The sequence below is a fragment of the Neolamprologus brichardi genome, chromosome 3 (assembly GCF_056152115.1).
Source record: "Neolamprologus brichardi isolate AB-2024 chromosome 3, ASM5615211v1, whole genome shotgun sequence".
Classification (NCBI taxonomy): domain Eukaryota; kingdom Metazoa; phylum Chordata; class Actinopteri; order Cichliformes; family Cichlidae; genus Neolamprologus; species Neolamprologus brichardi.
In genome coordinates, this window is record NC_142106.1 from 44448017 (window position 1) to 44471047 (window position 23031).

The 23031-nt window shown below is 38.7% G+C and overlaps 2 protein-coding genes, 1 pseudogene and 1 gene segment (V, D, J or C); all 4 read left to right on the top strand.

The window, feature by feature from the left end:
- Positions 1-474: 474 nt before the first annotated feature.
- On the top strand, positions 475-1890 carry LOC102795432 (uncharacterized). The gene is made up of 5 exons (XM_087839397.1): positions 475-544; positions 631-1329; positions 1411-1536; positions 1621-1664; positions 1777-1890. Exons 1-5 carry the CDS (start codon positions 493-495, stop codon positions 1888-1890), a joined length of 1035 nt encoding a protein of 344 aa, XP_087695523.1. The 5' UTR covers positions 475-492.
- A 3776-nt stretch (positions 1891-5666) lies between these two features.
- On the top strand, positions 5667-6280 carry LOC118456043 (Ig lambda-1 chain V regions MOPC 104E/RPC20/J558/S104-like). The segment is given in 1 exon segment: positions 5667-6280. A coding segment is annotated over 1 exon segment (614 nt).
- A 4812-nt stretch (positions 6281-11092) lies between these two features.
- On the top strand, positions 11093-13249 carry LOC148104347 (uncharacterized). 4 transcript variants are annotated; one of them, XM_087839401.1, is made up of 5 exons: positions 11093-11150; positions 11238-11937; positions 11986-12149; positions 12236-12279; positions 12405-13249. In XM_087839401.1, exons 1-5 carry the CDS (start codon positions 11096-11098, stop codon positions 12522-12524), a joined length of 1083 nt encoding a protein of 360 aa, XP_087695527.1. In that variant the 5' UTR covers positions 11093-11095; the 3' UTR covers positions 12525-13249. The 4 variants fall into 4 exon arrangements, with proteins under 4 accessions (XP_087695527.1, XP_087695526.1, XP_087695524.1 ...); XM_087839400.1 differs by having other exon boundaries at positions 11096-11150; positions 11238-11943; positions 12031-12149; positions 12236-12270; XM_087839398.1 differs by having other exon boundaries at positions 11096-11150; positions 11238-11939; positions 12024-12149.
- An 8033-nt stretch (positions 13250-21282) lies between these two features.
- Positions 21283-22703, top strand: LOC102784055 (immunoglobulin gamma-1 heavy chain-like; annotated as a pseudogene).
- Positions 22704-23031: the final 328 nt, after the last annotated feature.

Consider the following 23031-nt stretch of genomic DNA (forward strand, 5'->3'; position numbering starts at 1 on the left):
AAATAGTTCAAAATGAATAACGCTGCAAAAAGATGTGAATTTTAAGTGAAGATTCAAAATATTTCATTCAAAACCAATATTTTGAACAACAAATTAAGAGTAAAGATAACATTTATTTAAAGCCTTTTTTTTTTATTATTATTTTTTTTAAAAATGGTCACATAAAAATATAAAATCTGTCCATAACTATACATCTTCCTGCGTTTTCATTTAAATGCTATTATCTTCCTCTTGCAGGTCTTGGTGTGTGATTCTGTATAAATCACACTACGGGAGTTGGATTTGTAAATAAAATATTTGATGTTCAAATGAAAAAGCGTTAACTTTGTTTCTCATCAATCCAGAATCAAAGCTTAACACTATAGGTCTCAGTGGACATGTGATCAAGCTCCCTAAATAGCACATGCTGAGTCATCACTGGTTGGCCAATAAAATGCATTCTTCTCTCTTAAAAGTGAAGACAGGATTGAGACTCTTTCCATTCACCACAACATGATGACATTGACACAGTTTTATCTCACATGTTTGTTTCTGGGGCAAATGGGTAAGTTTCTCTTTAAACTACCGTCTGAACCTTTTTGCCATGCCTTCATTTGTCCTGTGTACTTACTTTTTCTTATTTTATTTCAGCTCACACAAATGATTTGAAATTGTCTGTTCATCAAGAAAGACGTTTTATATCAGTTAATACTGGGCAAAGTGTGACTTTGAATTGTTTTTATAACGCTAACGATGTGGCAAAGTTTTTCTGGTACAAGCTGAACTTGGGACACAAACTGAAGCCCATTTCTACTTTGTACAAGTACGGCACCAATGCTACATTTCATGATGAATTCAAGAATGATTCAAGATTCACAGCGGCTACTGAGGAAAGAAAAATCTACTTAAAGATAACAAATGTGCAAATTTCAGACTCTGCTATTTACTACTGTGGAGCTTATGGCTACATGTTTGAGTTTGGAGAGGGTACTTTTGTTGATGTAAAAGGTTCAGGGTCGAACATCCCAACTTTAGTGCATCAGTCAGTATCTGAGACCATCCAACCAGGAGGCTCTGTGACTCTGAACTGTACAGTACACACTGGGACCTGTGATGAAGAACACAGTGTTTACTGGTTCAGAGACTCTGAAGAGTCTTTCCCAAGAATCATTTACACACATGGAGGCAGGAATGATCAGTGTGAGAGGAAACCCAACACACAGACACACACCTGTGTCTACAACCTGCCAATGAAGAGCCTGAATACGTCTCATGCTGGGACCTACTACTGTGCTGTCGCCTCATGTGGACACATACTGTTTGGAAACAGGACCAAGCTGGACTTTAAGGGTGAGTAACTTGGTAATATTATTATAAAGTACATAATAGTATAGTCAAGGATCTTTAATGTTTCCTGGTGTCTGTCCACAGATGAGGGGAACTGTTGTGTCTCTGTGTATTTCTTGAGTGGAGCGTTGGCATTCATCACACTTCTGAGTGTTTTAATGGCTTTTTTATTGTGTGTAACCCACAAGAGAAACAGCACCACGTGCACAGGTACCGCAACTGCTATTGTTACTATCAATATAAACTGAATCAACCCAGCATCATAGTTTGAGAACTTCATCTGTTCTTTTTTAGAGTCTCATCCAAGAACGTCACCTCTTTCCTCAGCAGACACAGAGGTAATTTTTGTGTTGACATTCAAATGTTAACAACTGACTCAATTTATTTTCAGTCTTTTATTTCTTTTAAGTAATTCTATGCAACTGTATATATTTTATATTTTATTATCAGCACAATGAAGGAGACATCCATTATGCGGCTTTAAGGCATCCGAGAGCTGACAGACCAAGAAGAAAGAGTAACAACAGCAAGGCTGAATGTGTCTACTCTAGTATGAAGCAGTAGAACTGGATGAGTTTGTTATCTGTTTTTGTGCTTTTGTTATTTTTAACAGGCTTCAGCATTTAAAGCCCCAAAGACATTTGTTGTCTGTGAACTTCCTGATATGAGTTTTGCAACTTTATGTTAAGATGAGTTCGATTTTGTCCCAAACAAAACCGTTTTTAGCCTGTGTGCTGGAATCGGAAATTCACAATGTTTATATGTAGTAGATCCTGTACTCAGCTCTGCATTTGATTTGAATGCTTATAAACAGTGCCGTAAAAAAGTATTTGCCGCTTTCCTGATTTTGTTTCTTTTAGCGTTAGTCTTTTAACATTAGTCAAAGATTTTTTTAAGTAAATACAATCAAATTACAATACAATACAAACATATTAACTATGATTAACGAGATTTTTTGGACAGCGGAGTGGAATTTCACTAGCCAGACCTGGGTGAGAGATTGAAGTCCCCGTGGCCGCCCAATGCCATCACAGCTGAGGTGGTAAAACGACTTGACACCCAGCCTTACGTGTTAAAATTGAAAATGAGTGCTAAAACAAAGCTTTTCTTTCTGCTACTATGTAGATTATCTTTTTTTAATCAAAGATAAATCAGAAATATATGTCTGCTCAATATGTTATCAAAGAAATGCAGATTGAGTAGTGGAAATGATTTCTCTAATTTCTAGATTTTAGGTGTGTAGACATGATCCACAGTTTACCTTTTTATTCATGTCTGGGACTGAGAAGGACTGTGTTGCCAACCCTAGCATCACCCATACTTTTGAACAAAAAGAGTAGTTTTAAATGTTGCAATGGTTTAAACTCAGAATTATGTTTAAGTCGAGCAATATAATAATGCAAAAAGTTACAAATGATTTTAAAGACAGGCTTAATTCAGGCTCAAATTGTGATTGACAAACAGTTTTAAAGAGAAAAAGTATGTGGATTAAAAGGATTATACTAAAGTGAATGTGCCAATGGAATCTAAACTGAATAAATCGTTATGTGAAGCTTATTCATATATGACTGAATGTTCTAATGTAATGAAATTTTCCATGTTAAAAGAGAGAGAGAGAAAATTATAAAGTGTTGTTGAAGATCAGTGACTGGATATTTAAGGTAGAAAGGTGGGCACTTGACAAAGTATAAACTGAAACGGAGACACTCTGCTGTTCCCTTCGTCTTCTGCGAGATGAGCAGTTCAGAAGATTGGATCCCAGAATTTCACTGCTGGAAATTCTAGCAGGGACAACAGAGGGATTAACCAGTCGTGTCCATGGTTACTGGACGGACAAAGGAAGCAGTCATTAATCTGAGTCATTAATTTAAGATTCAAGATTTATGGTCAGTACAAAAATATACACAGTATACAGCGTACCGAAATGCTGTTTCACCCCAAGCCCCGCATGGTGCATTTATAAGAATATAAAAAACATTCCAAGAAATATAAAACTAGAAATTACAAATAAATAATAACTTGCTAAATTTGGGTAAAATTAAGAGCTAAAAAAAAGGTACTATTACTAACTATATCTATGTACAATACACAAAGACAATAACTATGTGACTGAGGTGTGCAGATAAGCATATTGTTCCCAGGTCCAGTTTGTAGTAGATTTGTGGAAGTTTATGTTGTTTTTGAGTCTTTTGGTGACTTTTGTGACGTGTTTGTGTTTTTCAGTCCTTTGGTGGTAGTGAGTTGAGGGATCTGAGTGCTTGGGGGGTAAAAGTCTGGTCATTACGGTTTTGATGCTGCGAAACCGTCTGCCAGATGGAAGAAGGGAGAACGTTGCATGTGAGGGGTGGAAAGTGTCCTTCACTATGTTTGCATAATAGTCATGTTCGCATAGAAACTTCTCTTTTGTATCCCTTGCCATGTTCCACTTTTGCACTTGTTTTATTCAGGTCATTTGTTTCTAAAGAGCCCATAATAGCTGATGTAACACCTGCTTATGTATGTAGCTAAATCCAAAAAGAAACCTCAGCAGCAGTACAAGTAAGCACAGCCATCTCCAAAGAAAACAATTCTGCTGTTGCCACTCCTGGCACTTTCCACTATAACCTACAAGTTAGCGCACACTAGTTTGAAGCTACTTTGTAACACATACATCAGAATAGCAACTGGTGTAGATATAAATGCTATACTTTAGAATAAGGATTGGGTGAAACTACGGCAGCCTTTCAATAAGTGTTTAAAACTACCAAATCAACCAGCAGCAAAATTTATAAAAACATGCTAAATTGTACTTCTTTACAAGTCTGCGTAAAGAAATGACAACAATTGAAACAATTAAAATCAGGCATCACATGCAAGCAGAAAATTTTCTGCATGTTTAAGTAGATTAAACTGAAGGTATGATAAAGATCTCTAATTGGCAAAGGCTTTTAGCTCTAAAAATCTAATCTTTCACACCACCTGTGATGTTTGTTCTCTCCTGTACTGTGCATGATTACCTGCATGTTCGCATACTCTTCACAGGGTGAAGCCAGTGCACAGTCCAGCAATGAAATCTGATCACAAGAGGCTTGGTATCAGCTTTATGACAAAGCTTTAATCCTCTCATATCCTCTTATAGTGATTAAGGATGAATTTTATTTTAGATTTCACTAACAAACTGCTGTTCGTCATTAATCAGGACCTTTTGATGTAGCGCTTAAAACTGAAGCGAGCAGTGTTTGAAGTTCAATGATTTAAAAGCAATAGTGAGTGTTTCCTTGATGTCGGATGGAGATGCCTGCTCAGAATTCGAGTGGGGAGGCTGTGTTGAAGACACCTGCACAACAAAGGTGCTTTACTGAAGAAGTGAAACTCTCGCTCCACTGTATGCCTGTACGTTTTCCCTGAGGCCACTTTCAGCTACGTTCACACATGAGTGGAGTGCACTGAAAACCACACAGCAACTTTGAATTTGTTCCTTTAAGACCAACAACTGTAAAAATATCATAAGATGTGTTCTAACACTTAGCTGAATACATGTAAAGTAAGCAAAATTTTACTTATATAGCACCTTTCAAGATAAAATCACAAAGTGCTTCACAGAAGCTAGAACATAAAACAACATCAACCAAAGTCAAGTTTAAAAAGATGGGTTTTTAACTGTTTTTAAAAGAACTGACCGAGTCTACAGATCTCAAATTCAGTGGAAGAGAGTTCCAGAGTCTGGGAGCCACAGAAACAAAAGCTCTGTCACCTTTTGTTTTTAATCTAGTGTCTCTATTTTGGTGCTTTTATTAGTGTTTAGTTTCAGCGTTTGAGCAACCTGAGAACATGATGAGCACAAACCTCCCCCTGACTAGAAAAAGGAAACACAAAAACCTTTTAATCAATTATATTATTGGTGCATGTTGTGTTGGTTCTATTCAAAGAAGCAAAAAGTGCTCCCAAACCTGTGACCACATTTCCTATATGAGGCAGATCACATGATTAAGTTGGATCTCAAAAGAGTGGAGGAAGGTTATTTTCTTTCAGACTAGCAGTTTGAACACGATGGCATATGTCACGCGTGCTTCATATCTGACATGTCTGATCTTAGGGAATATAGGTGAGTTATGTGTTAGTAATTTGGATTACGCTGTATTTACATCATTTCCTATCACGTAATATTACCAATCAGGACAGCTAATGTCGTTGAAAACTTGACTTTGCATTGAAGTCATTTTCTTTTTTTCTGATTTTAATGTAGTCCAGAAGACTCATCTGCAACTACCGGCATCTGTTCATCAAGACAAAGATTTTATCTTAGCTATTGTTGGAGAAAATGTGAGTTTGCAATGTTTCTATGAAGGTGATGATTCAGCATGGATCTTGCACAGGGACAGAAACCAAGGTTAATCTCTACCTTCTATGTCTATGATACAAAAATCACTTTTTAGGATGAATTCCAGAACAATCCACAGTTTACACTGGATAGAGAAAACGGAAGAAATAACTTGAACATTTTAGATTTGAATATCAATGACTCAGCTACTACTATTCATGCAGCTATAGATTTGTGTTAACTTTTGCAGAGGGTACCATTGTCAAAGTAAGGGAGGCAGGTTTGAAAAACCCAGCTTTAGTCCATCAGTCAGCATCTGAGAGCATCCAGCCAGGAGGCTCTGTGACTTTGAACTGCACAGTACAAACTGGGACCTGTGATGAAGAACACAGTGTTTACTGGTTCAAAGAAACAGAAGCATCTCGTCCAGGACTGATTTACACTTATGGAGGCAAAAATGATTACTGTAGGACGAAAACTAACCCAAAAGCAGACGCCTGTGTCTACAACCTGCCAATGAAGGATCTGAACATGTCTCATGCTGGGACCTACTACTGTGCTGTTGATTCATGTGGACACATAGTGTTCGGAAACGGGACCAAGCTGGACTTTGAAAGTGAGTACATTCAAGAAGAACATCTACTCCCACTCTAAATTCATACAGCTGAATGCTATTTTATTTCCCCTCCTTTATCTGCAGATAACATAGACTCCATTGTCTTGAAAGGAGCTGTTGCATTCATGACCGTTCTGACTATATCACTGGTTTCCACTTTGTGTGTGATCATCAAGATAAACAGCTGCTGCTGCCCAGAATGTCATCCAAGCTTTTCAAATTTCTCCATAAAACACAAAGAGGTAACTCTTGGGTTAAAAAACAACTTTTTTTCATAAGTCACAAGAAACTATAACACTTGAACATAGAAAAAAGGTGCTTGTGTGAATGGGTAAATGTGGCATGTTGTATAAAAAGCGCCCTGAGTTGCATTTACCATCGAATGTGTAATTCAATCTTTGTACTTTGTTGTTACCAGGAGAGCAAGAGCAAGACTGGTGACTTCTGGAGTGAATGTGTGTACTTTAGCTTCAAGCAGTAAAATGGAAAATGTTTCATCTTTGTTTCTTTATAACAGAGCAGAACCTCATATTTTCACTTTTTAAAGTTTATCATGACTTTTCTAAAGTTTTATTTTTTAAGATTTCAGATAAATGTGGTGACTTTAGATTGCTACTTTTCAATAAAACTCTTAAACAATTCATACAAGTGTGTTTGCAGTTTATATTTACCTCAGGATTAATGATACTGACAGAAAAAAAAAACACTAACTTCTGAAATAAACTGGGTGCAACTGTATTACTCAAGAAAGTGTTTGCAGCTCTACCAGGTCCACTGCAGAACTAGAAATGTTTCAGAAAAAATTATCTGCCCCACAAAATAGTGTTGGGGGCCAAACTACACAAAACAGGTGAGAAGGGCAGAAAGAAGGACACGGGAAAGTCTCAGAAAATATTTCAAATTAAAGACCACATGCAGACAAGATGATCAGCTTCTTAAAAACTCCTGATTTGATTTGATAGAACAAAACTGTGTCAGAGACTAAAGTCACTGATATGAAAAGGTTGCCTCTTCACATCATTAGACATATGACTATCATTCACTAATAGCAATCATATTTGCCATGGGTAGTTTCCAGACTCATCAAAACAAGTTTGTTTTTCCACTGTGGTTAGAGCATGCGGCAGACCTCACTGTACCTCTGTTGCTAAAAGTCAGGATCCCGACTTCCCTTCAGAAACTTTGACAGAAAAGCTGAGCAAGAAAGCCGGCTTTCTTGTCCTACTTTGTTGGTTTCAGTGGGTTTATGAAAATACAGATTCATGGGAGCTTTGCTTTTGTGCCACTGTACCTGGCTCCAGCTGTTTCACTGTATTTCTCTGCTAAAATGATTAATGCCCGCTCTATTGCTAACAAGTCCTTTCTTTTAAATGACTTGTTCTGTCGTGAGAAGTTGGATTTTATTTTTATCTCTAAAATGTGGCAGCGTGAGAATGAAGTTGCACATCTTTTAGGACTGTGTCCTGGAGACGGTTCATTTTGAGGCAGAAATGCTGTTATTTTTATGCCACACTTTTCTCAGAAGCTCTTATATCAGTTCTGAGATGATAATGACTAAAATTGGAAGCAATGAGCTTTTGTACAATGTTTTAATATATTGTCCATCTGGGTCTGCTACCTCTTTTCTCTCAGATTTTCAAGAACCTTTATGATCCACGATTAAACTAGGCAGCATCATTACTGTTGGAGCATGGAAAATTTGCGGATTGGAAAAAAAGGATTATCTGTTGCATGGACTGCTAAGCTAACAATATATACAGTAACCTCCACTGTGTGTTTTACCTTGAATGCACAGAAAGCTGCCAGAAAAAGACCACTTGATGATGTGAAGTGGTCATCTTGCTGTTACTATGCATGTCCACACAGATTCATACAAATTTTAGACCTTTAAAGAATTCAGTTCCTGATCGCAATACCTTACAACGGAAAGTGAGAACACTGAGAAGCTCATTGGAGCCTCTCTACCAATCCATCACAGACACTTATTGCACCGGCAGCATCAGCAAAGCAAGACTTTTTGCACAATACTCAGTCTTTTGCACATTTCTACTGTACTGTTGTGTCTGTATCACGTGGCTTTGCACTGTCTTTGTTTTGTTATTTTGCGATTTTTGCAGATTGCACTTTATGTAGTCCTGTGTTGATTGTCTGTTATATGTCATATGTAGCATCATCGTGTTGGAGAAACATCGTCTTGTTTCACTGAGACCTGCTAACCACCTTAACATTCTTTTGTTTTCTTCTTTTAGTGTGGCAGATGTGTGTGGGGGGGAGGGGGGGCTTCACCGGAGGTGTGAGTAAACTCGTGACATTTTCTATATGGGCGCATCATTAGCTAACTATGTTGTGTAAAGATTTAATGGCAGTAAAATGTATTTTCTTTCAACACAGCAACACAGTGACATTGTCAGGCATAAATCTGAAATGTTTTATCTTTGGCAATATAGGTAAATTATGTTAGGGCAGCACGGTGGCATGGAGGGCAGCACGGTGGCACGGTGGTTAGCACTGTTGCCGCACAGCAAGAAGGTCCTGAGTTCAATTCCAACATCAGGCCGGGGTCTTTCTGTGTGGAGTTTGCATGTTCTTCCCGTGTTTGTGTGGGTTCTCTCCGGGTATTCCGGCTTCCTCCCACCGTCCAAAGACATGCAGCTTGTGGGGATAGGTTAATTGGAAAATCCAAATTGCCATTAGGTGTGAATGTGCGAGTGAATGTGAGCGCGAACGGTTGTCTGTCCCTGTGTGTTGGCCCTGCGACAGACTGGCGACCTGTCCAGGGTGTACCCTGCCTCTCGCCCTATGACAGCTGGGATAGGCTCCAGCGCCCCCCGCGACCCTGAAAAGGATAAGTGGAAGCGAATGGATGGATGGATGGATGTTATGACTAGTGCTGTCAATAAAAAAAAAATAACTAATGAATCTCACAATTTTCTATCATTAATCGTAATTAATTGCAATTACTTGATCAATAGTAATAGTAGCTGCAATTATAGTTTTTCAACTTTATACTTAAGCTTGTAACTGACATTCATGCAATACAGTGGCTTGCAAAAGTATTTGGAACTTCTGAACTTTTCCACATTTTGTCACATTACAGCCACAAACATGAATCAATTTTATTGGAATTCCACGTGAAAGACCAACACAAAGTGGTGTACACGTGAGAAGTGGAACAAAAATCATACATGATTCCAAACATTTTTTACAAATAAATAACTGAAAGTGGGGTGCACGTAAAACGTGAAAAGTTCAAGGGGGCCGAATACTTTTGCAAGCCATTGTATAATGCAGTAAATGGAGAATAAACACAAAGAATGTATGCTTACATTCAAAGAGAATTTGAATAATTTTCTTTAATCTTTTAACACAGGTTATCTCCTGTGAAATACAACTTTTAAAAAAACATATATACTAATAGGTAATAGGTATAATATATATTAGTGCTGTCAAACAATTACAATTTTTTAACAGCTTCAACACTGGGTTACTGTGGATTAATTTTGATTAATCACAATTAAATATCATTTCATGTTTATTCTATATTAATCACATTTCATTTTACATGAGCAAACAGACTAAAGAAAAAAGAGAAAATATACGCACTTAACATGTTTATTGAACATCTTGAACATTGATATTAACTAAAAACTCTGTAAACATTTATCCTCTCTCTGTGTCAAACTTGGGGAGGCACTTCTAGTCCTAGAAAGCATCCTAGAAAAGTCCTAGAAACGTGGAACCAAAGATGTGTGAAATGCGTGTTCTCAACAAAATTAACATGGCTGCAGTTTGTTGCAATCCACTTGGCAATTGTGTCAGTGAACATGTCTGAGGTAGACTTACAGAGTCCCCGATGCTCCATGAGTGGTATGTTGCAAGCTGGGTGACGCCTTAGCCAAAGTCCTAGCAGCATGCCCAACTAAAGTATGCTTCGCATCAATGTGATATTTCAAGTTGGAAGTGCTTTGGTGAAAAGAAAATTCCTTCTTACACAATGTGCGTAATACTTTATATCGGTCGACCGTTCAGTCTTGTTATTTTTTTTAATACTCAAATTTCCCATCGAGAGGGCCAATTTGCGTTTATCATCTTCCATATTGAGTTGATTGGTTCACCTGCCTGTCACTACCACTACTATCGCGGCTCAAGAGTTGGGAGTTTGCCTTGTAAACGGAAGGTTGCCGGTTCGAGCCCCGGCTTGGACAGGGCTGAAAGATCTATTTCTTTATTTATTCAGGTTGTAAATCATGTTTTTAAAAAGTAACTAAGTAATTAATTCCTTTTAAAAATAAGTAATCAGTAAAGTAACCAGATTACTTTTGGGGGGAGTAATCAGTAATTAGTTACTGATTACTTTTTTCAAGTAACTTGACCAACACTGATTGTGACAAAACAAGACAGAGGGTTAGCCAGAGTTAGCCCATCAGAAGATGCACCTGGCCTTGCACCTGTTGAAAGTCTAAACTTTAATGACACGTTGATTGTTTAACTTAAAGGTTCTTATATAAAAACAGCCAATACTGAACATCATATCTAAAAAAGAAAATGAAGCTTAGTAAAAGTATGCTGCAAAAAAACATGGAATAAAATGGTTAACAAGAAACACAGGTCCTCGAAAATGCAATAACCTGCCGTCCCTTACTGAGCTATATACACCTTCTTTTACCATCATTTATGTTGTTTCCTAACAGTCCAGACACTGAGCTTAACATATAGGTGTCAGTTGACACGTGATCAAGCTCCCTAAATAGGACATGCTGTGTCATTTGTGGTTGGCCAGTCAAACACAGTCTTCTTTGAAAAGCAAAGACAGGTTCAAGAATCTTTGCATTCAGCACCAGAGTCTGAACACAATGGCATCAGCACAGTTTGTCTTCTATCTGACATGTTTGTTCTTGGGGGAAACAGGTGAGTTTTTTAAAACTGCAGTAAGAAACATTTACCGTCCTTCCTTGTGTCTCAAATGTTCATTTACGTTCTTTCATTTTATTTCAGCTCACACAAATGACCTCAAATTCTCCTTATCTGTTCATCAAGAAAGACATTTTGTATCAGCTAATACTGGGGACGATGTGACTCTGCGCTGTTTGTATGAAGGTAACGATGTGGCAAGGCTTTACTGGTATAAGTTAAATTTGGGAAAGGAGTCAAAGCTCATTTGTACTGTAAACACAGTGGACAATCAAGCCATGTTTCATGATGAATTCAAGAGTGATCCACGGTTCACTGTGAATTTTGAAAAAGGAAAAATTGACTTAAAGATAAAAGATCTGGACATTTCAGACTCTGCTACTTACTATTGTGCAAGCAGCTATGGATACATGTTTACATTTGCAGAGGGTACTGTCATTGATGTAAAAGGTTCAGGGTCGAACATCCCAACTTTAGTGCAGCAGTCAGTATCTGAGACCCTCCAACCAGGAGGCTCTGTGACTCTGAACTGTACAGTACACACTGGGACCTGTGATGAAGAACACAGTGTTTACTGGTTCAGAGACTCTGAAGAGTCTTTCCCAAGAATCATTTACACACATGGAGGCAGGAATGATCAGTGTGAGAGGAAACCCAACACACAGACACACACCTGTGTCTACAACCTGCCAATGAAGAGCCTGAATATGTCTCATGCTGGGACCTACTACTGTGCTGTCGCCTCATGTGGACACATACTGTTTGGAAACGGGACCAAGCTGGAGTGTGAGTAACTTTTATTTTATGTAACACAATCTTACACAGCAGCAAGCTACAGGATCTATAATATTTCCTGGTGTCTGTCCACAGATGAGAGGAACTGTTGTGTCTTTGTGTATCTCTTGAGTGGAGCTTTGGCATTCACCACACTTCTGAGCGTTTTAATGGCTTTATTATTGTATGTGACCCACAAGAGAAACAGCACCAAACACGCAGGTACTGCAACTTTTATTGTTATTGACATTAACTACTCAGTACTGACACAGCTTTACAGTAAGAACATTTTATTTGTTTTTCTTCAGAGTCTCGTTCAAGAATTTCTCCTGTTTCTTCAGCAGTCGCACAGGTAATTTTTTGGGGGGTTAACATTAAAATATTAACATAAGCAGAACATTTTGGAGTCAGTATGTTTTCATTTTTATTTATTTTGAGCAATTTTAAATAATTTTGCATTTAATATTTTATAATCAGGAAGCTCAAAATGAAGAAAACATCCATTATGCCGCTTTGAAGCACCACAAGGCTGAGAGGCCAAGAGGACTGAGAAACAACAGCAAGGCTGAATGTGTCTACTCAAGCATAAAGCAGTAGAAGTGGACGTGTTTCTTATCTATATCTATACTTTCGATGTCTTGAAAACATTTGATTTCTGTTTGTCTGTTCATATTATGAGCAGGCAAGCTCTGTATTAACCTTAGTTAAATTTTTGCCAAATACAAAACAGTTTTTGCTTTTAACATAGGGAAGAGTTTTAAATCTGGGCAGAATTCAGAAATTTACAGTGCATTTTGAGGTTGAATACACAGAAGTGACGCCATATTTACCTTTAACTCCATTTTTTTAATGAAAACTTGTTTTTACTGCAGTTGTGAAGTAGTGATGAGTGATTAAAACTGTCTATTCTCTCAGACGTAAAACAAGGAAAGGACATGTCACAATGTTAACTATGCTGTGCAGGGAATCTGCATTAGTCTGTCTCATATTCATGACTTCAGTTTTATGACAATATTTGAAAAGACTCATAATTTGTCACTACAAAAGCTAATAAATAACACAGGCTTTTCCAAATTGGCTGCTATACACGACTCGTATTTCTACCAGTCTGGAAAATAGATGACACACTTTATTATATTTATATAATAAAGTTTAGGTTTTTTTTCCCCATGGTAACATTGGGCATCGGACACTGATTATACTGGATTTGTATGTGTTCGCATACAAGGGAGCAATTGCTTCATCTGTGGAGTGGATGGACCCTTTTGGACTAGTTTGAAATTAGATGTGTGAGTATTACAAATGACTATAGATTTTCTCTACATGACTATCTGCTGGTTTCTTTAATGAGACGTTCAATAGCTGATCACATAGTAATGTATAATTTGCATATAGGCAAAATTAAACCCTATGAGCTGTTTTGTTCTGCTCTGTTTTTGCTTGTCTTTTGTCTTTGTTTACTTTCTCAAAGTGAAATTATAAAAAACAAATAAAAAAATTAAAAAAAACAGTTAAGGAAAAAAAAATCCTTTCAAACTCTTTCATAAAGCTGCTAACCACAAATTTTAAGCAAAGATGCTTCCTAAGTTTGAGAGTGTGAATTTAGAAAAAGAAATCTGTTTTGTTGTTTTTTACATTATGCTTTAGAAGTGTAATTTGTATATATTTGTATATATTTCTTACCATCCAGCCAAGCAGAATGCTTCAATCCTTTACAATTGACACTGCTTTCACTTGATTTTTATTTATTTACTTATTTTTTAGTTTTTCCAGGCTTACTGACCTCTAATACAGCTCAGCTTTATATTTATATGGAGGATTTTTTTCACATACACAGTGACAAAACAGTATTACAGTATTGACTTTGGGAGCAATTTGTTTTTTGAGTATGCGCTTGAAAGATAATAGATTAATTATTCTGTTATATAATCGTGCTTAAGGGGTCAAAAAACAGGTTTTTCTTAGAATATCCCCCACAGACATTTTCAGGCAGAAATTGTTGTTTTTCTGGAAGCTTCTCCTTTCTCCACAGAGCAATGCTGGAGCTCTGTCAGAGTGACCATTGGGTTCTTGGTCACCTCCTTGACTAAGACCCCAGATAGAATAGAATAGAATAGAATAATCCTTTAATTGTCCCACAAGGGGAAATTTGTATGGAACAGCAGCCAGAAAGACACATATACAAACAATTAGTACACAAGACACAGAACAGAAACATAAACATGTTTTGTTTTTGTTTTTTACATATTTACATCAAGGACAATGGTTACCGAAGACAGAGTACTGTCCCGTTATTAAATTGAATTAAATTAAATACAGATAAGAAGCAAATCAAGGTTGTAGTGTGAATCAGTTGATAAATAGTGCAGTTACAGTGCTGATGTAAACATCTATGTTTGTTGGGAGCAGTTTTGATTGTACAGTCTGACAGCTGCAGGGAGGAAGGACCTGCGGAAACGCTCCTTCATGCATCGAGGATGCAGCAGTCTGTCACTGAAGGAGCTCTGCAGTTCAGCAACATTTACATGCATGGGGTGGGAGACTCTGTCCATCAGAGATGTTATTTTGGCCAGAGTCCTTCTGTCTCCCACCACCTGCACTGGGTCCAGGGTGCATCCCAGAACAGAGCTGGCCTTCCTGATGAGTTTATCCAACCTCTTCCTCTCAGCTGCCGATAAACTGCTGCTCCAACATACAACACTGTAAAAAATGACAGATGCCACCACAGAGTCATAGAAGGTCTTTAAAAGCGCTCCCTGTACTCTAAATGACCTCAGGCGCCTCAGCAGGTAGAGTCTGCTCTGACCCTTCCTGTAAAGAGCATCATTGTTGAGGCTCCAGTCCGGTTTCTTATTCAGGTTATTATTATCCGATGCAGTCCTGTCTCAGAGGATTGTCTTCTTGCACATTCTTGTTTCATTGATTCATATAGATTTAGGCCTTTAACAGCTATCAAATAATTTCCCACATCTGAACCTAATTTGTTGTTATATCTGAGGTTTCTAACCTGTTCGTTTGAAATATTCTTCCTGGCAGTTACTTTTATACAAGCCATTGTGTCACTGGGATCTTCATTGCTGCATTTTTTTTCTGTAAACTTCTCCAGATCTGTGCGGAATCTAACCTTAAACAGAAACATAAATACCAACCACAATCTTATAAAGCAGCAGGTAAAACATTATTGTAAATGACAGAGATTATTTCACGAACAATGCCAAAGATCCTGTTGACTGATTAGAAAATATTCATACACTGTCTGCTAGCTTGTATGCATTTTCAGCCTGTGAGCTAAGCTAACAAGTCAACGCCACTTCTATTGCACAACACAGTCTTTCGCACCGCAGCCAGCTGAGTTGAACACATTATGTTTTCTTGCTAGTTAAGTTTTGCACATTGTCACTGCTGTAGTTTAATGTTTGTCGGTCCTCAGGTCCACACACTGCCATGAGCTGTTGTCTGTCTTGTCTGTTAGGAAGAAACACGTTTGCAGATAACTTCTGAAGCAACCTGTAGTACACTAATTTGGTCACTAATTTGGTCACTAATTAATCAAAGGTTGGCAGCTATGCAGGCAAGTTTAAATGACTGTACTGTAGTGAGGTTTACAGACATGCACTATACTCAGCTTGTACAGAACAGGCTGTGGTGCTGATGGTCGCTGTGCGGTTACATCAAGCATAGCAGACATCAATACATATTTAATATAATGAAGCTGATAAGATTCACTCTCCAAATTCTGCCTGTTATACTGTCCTTATAGTGTCCAGGGGCTGGAAATCAGCCACGCAGGTCAGTTGATCACAGCCTTTACATGACTAAAAACTACTAGAGATTCCAAAACAACTTATTATGTGAGCAGTTTGAAGTCACTCTTAGGGCTCCTGCACCTGCTGAAACCCACTTTAAAATCATGGAGGCACAGCTGCCAGGGTGGCAGGAGCCAGGAGCTGCTCTGCATCTTGTTGCTGTGTCATCTTAAATTGGTCATGTGATGTTGACGCGCCGGCGTGTCCGTCGACCCAGAGGATTAATAATTACTTTCTTGAACTGTCTACTGCGACTGAGCGTCTTAGAGGTGAGACATATGTCTCATGTTCAGTGGTTTTACCTGCTTTCTGCCACCTGCGTCACACCATGGAGGTCTTCGATGAAGACTCGAACTATATGGTCAAATTTAAGACTGCCTTCACAGAGGACCTACCCTAACGTGTAGCTACACTCAACCGTCAGTGGCTCAAGATAGCTACTGTGCTTGACCCACGCTTTAAGGATTTAAAGTGTCTTGAAAAGGGAGAGCGAGAAGAGGTTTAGACCTTTCCCATCCCCTGCTGCAGGAACAGTGTAAACAGTGGCGGTTTTTGATATGGGCGACATGGGCGGTTGCCCAGGATGGCGACGTGGCATCATGGCATCGGTGAAAAAAAAGTTACTCGCACCTATGCTGCCCCGATAGCATGCAAGCGCATTTTGGGGATTGCATAGGCACTGATTGGTTTTCTATAATCCATTTGCGAGGAGTAAGGGCACCCTCTGTTTGTGAGGTGCTCCTGCTGCTTGCTGCACAGGTAGGAGAGGGGTGGGGCAGCGGGGGATTATCTGGCTGGCTGGAGTGGCATCTAATAACTAAAATAAAACAAAATAAAAACAAACCAACAAACTAGGGCTGTCAACGTTAACGCCATCAACACTATTAACACGATTAAAAATGTTAACTCAATTAATCCATATGGAGCGTAGAATGACTCAAAATCCCCGACATGCCTCTGACAACACATTTCGGGCAGTTTGTCCAAAGTTTGTCCATTTTGCACTCCAGATGGGTTGATTGCCTTAAAAAAATTTAATCCCATTAATCGTGATGACGACGTTAAAGCGTTAACGTTGACAGCCCTACAACAAACACAAAAACTGAAGACATTATGACAGGTCATCAGTTTGGAAAAAAAAGGGTGAAGGGAGTATCTGCCATCAAACAAGAAGACAGCCACATGTAGCTATGATGATGTTTGCTAGTTCACCTTACATGCATTAATGTAATAACATGGTTAGCCTACTCAACGTAAATTACACACGAGCAACATTAAGCTACTCACGCAGAGAAGAACGGCTGCTGCTGCCATCATCATCATCCGTCATCATTTCTGCTACACTGGCAGGGCTAGGGGCCAGGACTCTACTCTTCGGGTTCTTGGGGGATATTGATAACTCCGGGTCCGATAACAGGCAACCCACCCGCAGTAGATGTGCCCGGTGTGAGGTCTCACAGCAAGCTATCAAATACGGTGCATTTCTCTGCTTTTAAAAAAACGCTATGCGTTGCCAGGTGTTTTATCAGATTCGACAAAAAGCGTTTCAAGCGTGGAAGTACTGACCTTACTTTGAGTTTGATTCCGTGAAAAGTGACAAAAACATTAGCGTCCGTTGTGCGTGGGAAGAAAACTTCTCTTTACAGCGAAAAAAAACCCCTAAACTTCCAAGCAAGCACCGAGTACGCGACCACGTAATGGGAAATTCAGAGAGAAACTCGCGGATTCTTCCACTGACCACTGCGGCACACCTGCACAAGGGCAAACCTCCGCCTACCCCACTCCTGCTTTACAGGTGAAAATAGAGCAACACGACCGCTAGTCTTTGATTTTATTTATTCTCTGCTGTGTTTTACTTGCATCTATTTGAAAGACTGAGTGTAAACACAAAAAAATATTTTATTTTATGTGCTGGAATGTGCAGAAAATAGGTTTAAATGTTAAACAAATTTCTTCCAGTCAGAGAATGTTGCATATAATTAAGTTTTTGCTTGATGTATAAAGTTAAAAGATTAAAACTAATTAAAAAAAAGTTTTAAAAAGAGACTTTTTCATTTGATTACATTTTGTATGATGGATTATGCAGAAAAAATAGAATTGGGCTGAAAGATCTATGTCTTTATTCTTTATTTATTCAGGTTGTAAATCATGTTTTTAAAAAGTAACTAAGTAATTAGTTACTTAGTAAGTCTGTTGCATAGACTCCAAGCTAACAACATATGGAGTAAGTAACTTTTAAGCTCGAGTCTCCACTGTGTGAAAATGTTTTACTTTGAATGAAGAAAAAGCTGCTAGAAAAAGACCACTTGATGTTTGCCAACTACCAAGTGCTCATCTTGCGATTTATATGCATGTCTATGTAGATTCATACAAATTGCAGACTTTAACGGAATTTGGTAAAAATAGCAGAGTGATGCAGGACATCGCTGTTGCTGGTTACCTACAAAATAATTTGATTTGACAACCCAACCAGTGAGTTAAACCTTCTTGGGAATTTTAATACATGTGGCTTTACTAGTTCTGTTCATACTGCTCGTTTGCAGATATGGCAGTCAGCCTTTTGTTTATCACTCTGAGATCTGCTGACCCCCTATACATTGTTCTTTTCCTTTCAGTGTGGCAAGTATTGTGGTTTTATGGGACGTAAGGTTTTTACTTTCATAGGTGCTCTGTGAAAAATACTGGTTCAAGGTTAAAAAACAAAACAAAAAAAACCCCATTGCATTTCAGGCAACATAAAAAATGCAACAAAAAACTCTTGTACAGGCATTGGGCAAAATGTAAAAGGTAACATGAGAGCATATTTCTCCTGTATTGGTTTCCCTTAATTGGCTTCCTGTTAAATCCAGAATTGAATTCAAAATCCTGCTCCTCACATACAAGGTCTTAAATAATCAGGCCCCATCTTATCTTAATGACCTTGTAGTACCATATCACCCTATTAGAGAACTTTGCACTCGCACTGCAGGCTTACCAGAGCAGTGGTTCTTAACCTGGGTTCGATCGAACCCTAGGGGTTCGGTGAGTCGGTCTCAGGGGTTCGGCAGAGCCTCCACCGTGACATGCACGGCTCATTATGTGCACCAATAAAAAACATATCTATGTCTTGAATTTGAAAAAAATCACATTTTATTTTTCACTTGAATGCATATGAAACTTGTGGGGTTCGGTACCTCCAACAAGGTTAAGAACCACTGTCCTAGAGTATTTAAAAGTAGAATGGGAGGCAGAGCCTTCAGTTTTCAGGCCCCTCTTTCATGGAGCCAGCTTCCAGTTTCAGGAAACATACACATACACTATCTCTACTTGTAAGATTAGGTTTTCTTTTCTCGTCCCAGTGTTGCCAAATTGCTTGCTCATAGAGGTTTAACTTACAATATAAAGCACCTTGAGTCGACTGTTGCTGTGGTTTGGTGCTGTATAAATAAAAAATGTAATGAACTGCAGTGGCTTCTTGCCACTACCTTAATGGTGGGGATAAATGGCTGCATGTGTGCAGTGTTGGGAAGGTTACTTTTAAAATGTATTCCATTACAGATTACAGAATACATGCCCCAAAATGTATTCTGTAACATATTCCGTTACGTTACTCAATGAGAGTAACGTATTCTGAATACTTTGGATTACTTAATATATTATCATGCTGTTTACAACTACGTGAATGTACTAATGCTGTGATTTATTACTGTTACTGAAAGTCCGCGGCTCCGAACCGTAGTAAAGGGACCTCTGACTAATACGGTGGGTTCGTGTCGGGCTCGTAGCCGAAAACTAGCTTTACTTTGTTGTCTGGGTCAACTTTGCTTGCGAGAGACAGAGAGAGGCGTTGAAAGGCTGCTCCAACGGAACTTATTGTTTTTGGAGGAAAACACGAACACGGTGTACAGTCGAGTCTTAATAGCTTACTTACAACTGGGCTCGTCAGGCACTCTTCTTGGCTGCAGTGGTTATTATTATATTTACATGCTTCCAGCTCCCGTTTTTGCTCGATGACAGCTCATACTTTTCCTTTTTCTCCCTCCCTCGCTCACAGACACATAACGGGTATGGCAGTCCATTGTCCCTGCAGCACGGACTACACTGCCTATGATGCTACATTCTTTAGAGCTATACCTGTAGCATTCTGCCTATTAGCTTAGCACAACAACAACAAAAAGGCGCTCTCTCACCCAGGAAACACGCAGAGAGAGAGCGTCACCCTGTAACCATGGCAACCGTAACGCTGCCACCTGGAACAACAGAACGTAGCTGTCAAACAAAACCCAAACAGTCCTGACCCACCACAATATGAAACAGGGAAGTACCGCCGTGTAATCCATTTATTTCAACAAAGTAACTGTATTCTAAATACCACCTTTTTAAACGTTAACTGTAACGGAATACAGTTACTCATATTTTGTATTTTAAATACGTAACGGCGGTACATGTATTCCGTTACTCCCCAACACTGCATGTGTGTGATGACAGTGTAGCAGTGAGGGACGTGAGGGTATATTGGCAGATCCACATTACACCAGGGCCAGTGTTGTTGGCTGAGGACATTCACAATACACCAGGACCTATGTGTGCTTTGGTTGTAACTGTATCTCTGCTTTAGCTCTGGGAGAGCTACCATGTTCAGTGTTTACTTTGATGCTTGCCATATACAAAATGGTAAATGGTAAATGGCCTGTATTTGTATAGCGCCTTTACTAGTCCCACCTAGGGACCCCAAAGCGCTTTACACACCCAGTCATCCACCCATTCACACACACATTCACACACTGGTGGAGGCAAGCTACAGTTGTAGCCACAGCTGCCCTGGGGCAGACTGCAAACTACAACTACAAACTACAAGCTACTACAAACACTTGCTTGATTAATTTGCTGCTTAATTTAGAATTATATAACAAGGGGACAGACATGAAACTGCTTGTTAGTCAATTAATCCATTATTTTTGACCCTCTGAAAATATGGAATTTGTATATTATAAAAATATATTTAATTCCTTTACAGCTAATGCAACAAACCCTTAAAAACTCTTCATTTAAACACTGAAGTTGTAATCCTGAACTTCAATGACATCTTAATTGTTTAATTAAAAATCGACTGTGTTGGACTAGAGAGGTAAACTACAAAAATTGTCTTTGAACAAAAAAACATGGAGCTGCTGTTTGTCATATGGTAAAAGTTTATACTATGAAAAGCAGCCGGTATTGAACACCATATTTCAAACAGGAAATGACACTTACTAAAAGTATGCTGCAAAAAACATGGAATAGAGTGGTATAATGGGAACAAAGGTCATCTAGAACTAGGGTTTTAGATTACTAGGGAAGACTAGATTGGTCCTCCCTTACCGAACTATATACCTTCTTTTACCGTCATTTATGTTGTTTCCTAACAGTCCAGACACTGAGCTTAACATATAGGTGTCAGTTGACACGTGATGAAGCTCCCTAAATAGGACATGCTGTGTCATATGTGGTTGGCCAGTCAAACACAGTCTTCTTTGAAAAGCAAAGTGAGGCTGAAGAATCTTTGCATTCAGCACCAGAGTCTGAACACGATGGCATCAGCGCAGTTTGTCTTCTATCTGACATGTTTGTTCTTGGGGGAAAAGGGTGAGTTTTTTAAAAGTGCAGTAAGAAACGTTTACCGTCCTTCCTTGTGTCTCAAATGTTCATTTACGTTCTTTCATTTTATTTCAGCTCACACAAATGACCTAGAATTCTCGTTATCTCTTCATCAAGAAAGACATTTTGTATCAGCTAATACTGGGGACGATGTGACTCTGCGCTGTTTGTATGAAGGTAACGATGTGTCAAGGTTTTACTGGTATAAGTTAAATTTGGGAAAGGAATCAAAGCTCATTTGCACTATCACAGTGGACAATCAAGCCATGTTTCATGATGAATTCAACACTGATCCACGGTTCACAGTGAATTCTGAAAAAGGAAAAATTGACTTAAAGATAGAAGATCTGGACATTTCAGACTCTGCTACTTACTATTGTGCAAGCAGCTATGGGTACATGTTTGCATTTGCAGAGGGTACTGTCATTGATGTAAAAGGTTCAGGGTCGAACATCCCAACTTTAGTGCAGCAGTCAGCATCTGAGACCATCCAGCCAGGAGGCTCTGTGACTCTGAACTGTACAGTACACACTGGGACCTGTGATGAAGAACACAGTGTTTACTGGTTCAGAGACTCTGAAGAGTCTTTCCCAAGAATCATTTACACCCATGGAGGCAGGAATGATCAGTGTGAGAGGAAACCCAACACACAGACACACACCTGTGTCTACAACCTGCCAATGAAGAGCCTGAATACGGCTCATGCTGGGACGTACTACTGTGCTTGGCCTCATGTGGACACATACTGTTTGGAAACGGGACCAAGCTGGAGTGTGAGTAACTTTTATTTTATGTAACACAATCTTACATAGCAGCAAGCTACAGGATCTATAATGTTTCCTGGTGTCTGTCCACAGATGAGAGAAACTGTTGTGTCTTTGTGTATTTCTTAAGTGGAGCGTTGGCATTCACCACACTTCTGAGTGTTTTATTGGCTTTATTATTGTATGTGACCCACAAGAGAAGCAACGTCAAATGTGCAGGTACTGCGACTTTTATTGTTATTGACATTAACTACTCAGTACTGACACAGCTTTACAGTAAGAACATTTTATTTGTTTCTCTTCAGAGTCTCGTTCAAGAATTTCTCCTGTTTCTTCAGCACAGGTAATTTTTTTGGGGGGGTTAACATTAAAATATTAACATAACCAGAACATTTTGGACTCAGTTTGTTTTCATTTTTATTTATTTTGAGCAATTTTAAATAATTTTGCATTTGATACTTTATAATCAGGTCGCTCAAAATGAAGAAAACCTCCATTATGCCGCTTTGAAGCACCACAAAGCTGACAGACCAAGAAGACTGAGAAACAACAGCAAGGCTGAATGTGTCTACTCAAGCATAAAGCAGTAGAAGTGGACGTGTTTCTTATCTATATCAATACTTTCGATGTCTTGAAAACATTTGATTTCTGTTTGTCTGTTCATAAAATGAGCAGTCCAGCTCTGTATCAGTCTCTACCAAATACAAAACAGTTTTTGCTTTTAACATAGGTAAGAGTTTTGAATCTGGACTGGAGGTCAGAGCTAGATCACATCAAGTGTAGCAACGGTTACTATGACTTTTAACTGATGATGCTTCGATTCATTCACTGAATTCCACCTTTATTCCAACGTTATAATTTCAAAAAAAAAAAAAGACAGCATAAAAAGTGTCAGTGTAGAGGATACAAATCAGCCAC